At 57.6% G+C, this 2,033-nt stretch overlaps 1 protein-coding gene across 1 annotated transcript; it reads left to right on the plus strand.

Annotated features, from left to right (window-relative positions):
* Positions 1–147: 147 nt before the first annotated feature.
* On the plus strand, positions 148–2,027 carry LOC128277038 (inhibitor of Bruton tyrosine kinase-like; the record flags this gene model as incomplete). Its single annotated transcript, XM_053015489.1, has 4 exons — positions 148–906; positions 977–1,077; positions 1,136–1,414; positions 1,490–2,027. Coding segments are annotated over exons 1-4 (1,677 nt in total), but the record flags the coding sequence as incomplete, so codon positions are not given.
* Between the last annotated feature and the right edge of the window lie 6 nt (positions 2,028–2,033).

Raw genomic sequence — 2,033 nt, forward strand, 5'->3', positions numbered from 1 at the left:
AGCCGGTGACCGAAGCAGCAATCGTCAAAACAACAACAGTCGCAATTTGATTTCGCGCACCGGTTACGGATTTCGTGTCCTTTGGCACAGTGGCACAGTGGCAGAATTCCAGTCCCTTTTTTGCAGACTCAACCCCCGGTCCGGCAGATGAAATTCACCATCGACACGTACGATTACGAGTGCACCGCCAAGTGTCGTCTCGTAAGCCATGGCAACGCGATCACCGCCGCGCTTACCAAGCGCTCCGTGCCGGATAAGCAGTTGGCGGCGTTCGTTGCGAAAACCTGCCGCAACTTTGCCAACGTTCTCGACGAGTACGGTCGTACGGCGCTTCACATGGCGGCATCGGTTGGCCGGGACGTGCTCGTCGAGTGGCTCATCAATCAGGGTGCGAACATCGCGCAGAAGGACACGGAATCGGGCCACACGGCTCTTCACCGGGCGCTGTACTACGGAAGCGTAGCGGCGGCCGTACGGCTGGTGAAGCACGGTGCGCCACTCGATACGCCGGACAAAGATTTCGTGAACCCGTTGCAGCTCTGCAGTAGCTGCAAGCGATTGCCGGTCTGCGACACCGAGGTCGTGGTGTGGGGAAAGAACAAGAACTACAACCTCGGCATCGACTCCCTGCGGGACCGCGAGCGGCCCGGTTTCATAGACTGCTTTCTGGAAGACAACATTCGGATCAAACGGGTTGCGATCAGTGCGTACCACAGTGTGTTTCTGCCGCCCGACTCGAAGGAGGTGTACGTGGTGGGGTACGGCGTCGGCGGACGGCTGGGCATGGATGGTGAATACACGGTCACCCGGCCACAAAGGTTGCCGGTTCCTGCATACCAGAACACGACGGTCCTGGACGTTAGTGCCGGTAAATATCACACCCTTCTGCTGCGCGACGATAATCGCGTAAGTAACACGAGTCCCTCCAGCCGGGGTCAGGTCAGGATGTGTCTGTAACGGATTTTCACACCCCCAGATTTTCGCCTGCGGAGAGAACAAACACTGCCAGCTGGGAATCAGTCCACCACCGGAGAAGCAGCTCACCTTTCGGGACATTAGCGAACGTTCGGTCCTATAGTACGTTGGCAACGATCGCAACGATCGCGGAAAATGTTTTAATCTCTTTCTCCAACAGCAAAAACACGATCGCACGCGTCATCGCCAAGGACTACCACTCGATCGCGGTGGGCATCAAGGAGGTGTACGTGTGGGGACTGAACGGCGGTCAGTTTGGGTTGGAACGCGATGCCCACGGTGAAGTGTTTGTGCAGCCAAAAGCGTTGGTGCTTCCGGGGAAACGGGATGCAACGGTCGTCCTGGTGGAGTCCAGCAATGCTGCCATCGCGGTGTGGACGTTGCCAGCATGTCTGTACATTCTGTACGGCTTTAAGGTGAAAGCGTTCAAAAACCCGCTGTGAGTATCTGTCCTTTCCACCGTGGGCCACAGGAGAGGTCACAACCACTAAACACGTCCTTTTTCTTCCTTCAGAATGGAGCAAATCGTTCACGTCTCGGTGACGGGCGGGTATCTACAGACCACACGCGACGATGTCATCCGCGAAGCGGACGAGGTGCGTGTCATCGTGATCACCGTTTCGCACCTCATCTGCATTTGGTACGAAGAGCAGCAGCAGTTTGTGCGCTGCGTGTTCTCTCAGGCGTGCGACCTGGCGGTGGAAAGGATAATGTGGTGCGGGGACAGTGTGCTGGTGTTGCTGCTGGGCCATCTGTACCGTGGCACGCTGACGCACCGAGTGTCGCGCTCGGTACGGTCCCATCACAGTGGCTCGATGAAGATGTTCATCCGACGGAGTGACGTATGCGAATCGTTGAAAACCCGCATCGAACTGCAGCGCATTCCAAATCTGACCCACGTGAGGGACTTCGTGTGCCATGAGGGGGCTGAGAACTATGCGGCACTGGTCGAGCAATTGCGGCGCACGTTGGAGGTGCCAGAGTGGAAGCCGGGGTGCACCGGGTTCGATACACTGCTGGCCGGTGCGTCCCCGGACGATGCCGTGCACGATGTGGTG

Source organism: Anopheles cruzii, unplaced genomic scaffold (genome assembly GCF_943734635.1).
Source record: "Anopheles cruzii unplaced genomic scaffold, idAnoCruzAS_RS32_06 scaffold03536_ctg1, whole genome shotgun sequence".
Lineage (NCBI taxonomy): Eukaryota > Metazoa > Arthropoda > Insecta > Diptera > Culicidae > Anopheles > Anopheles cruzii.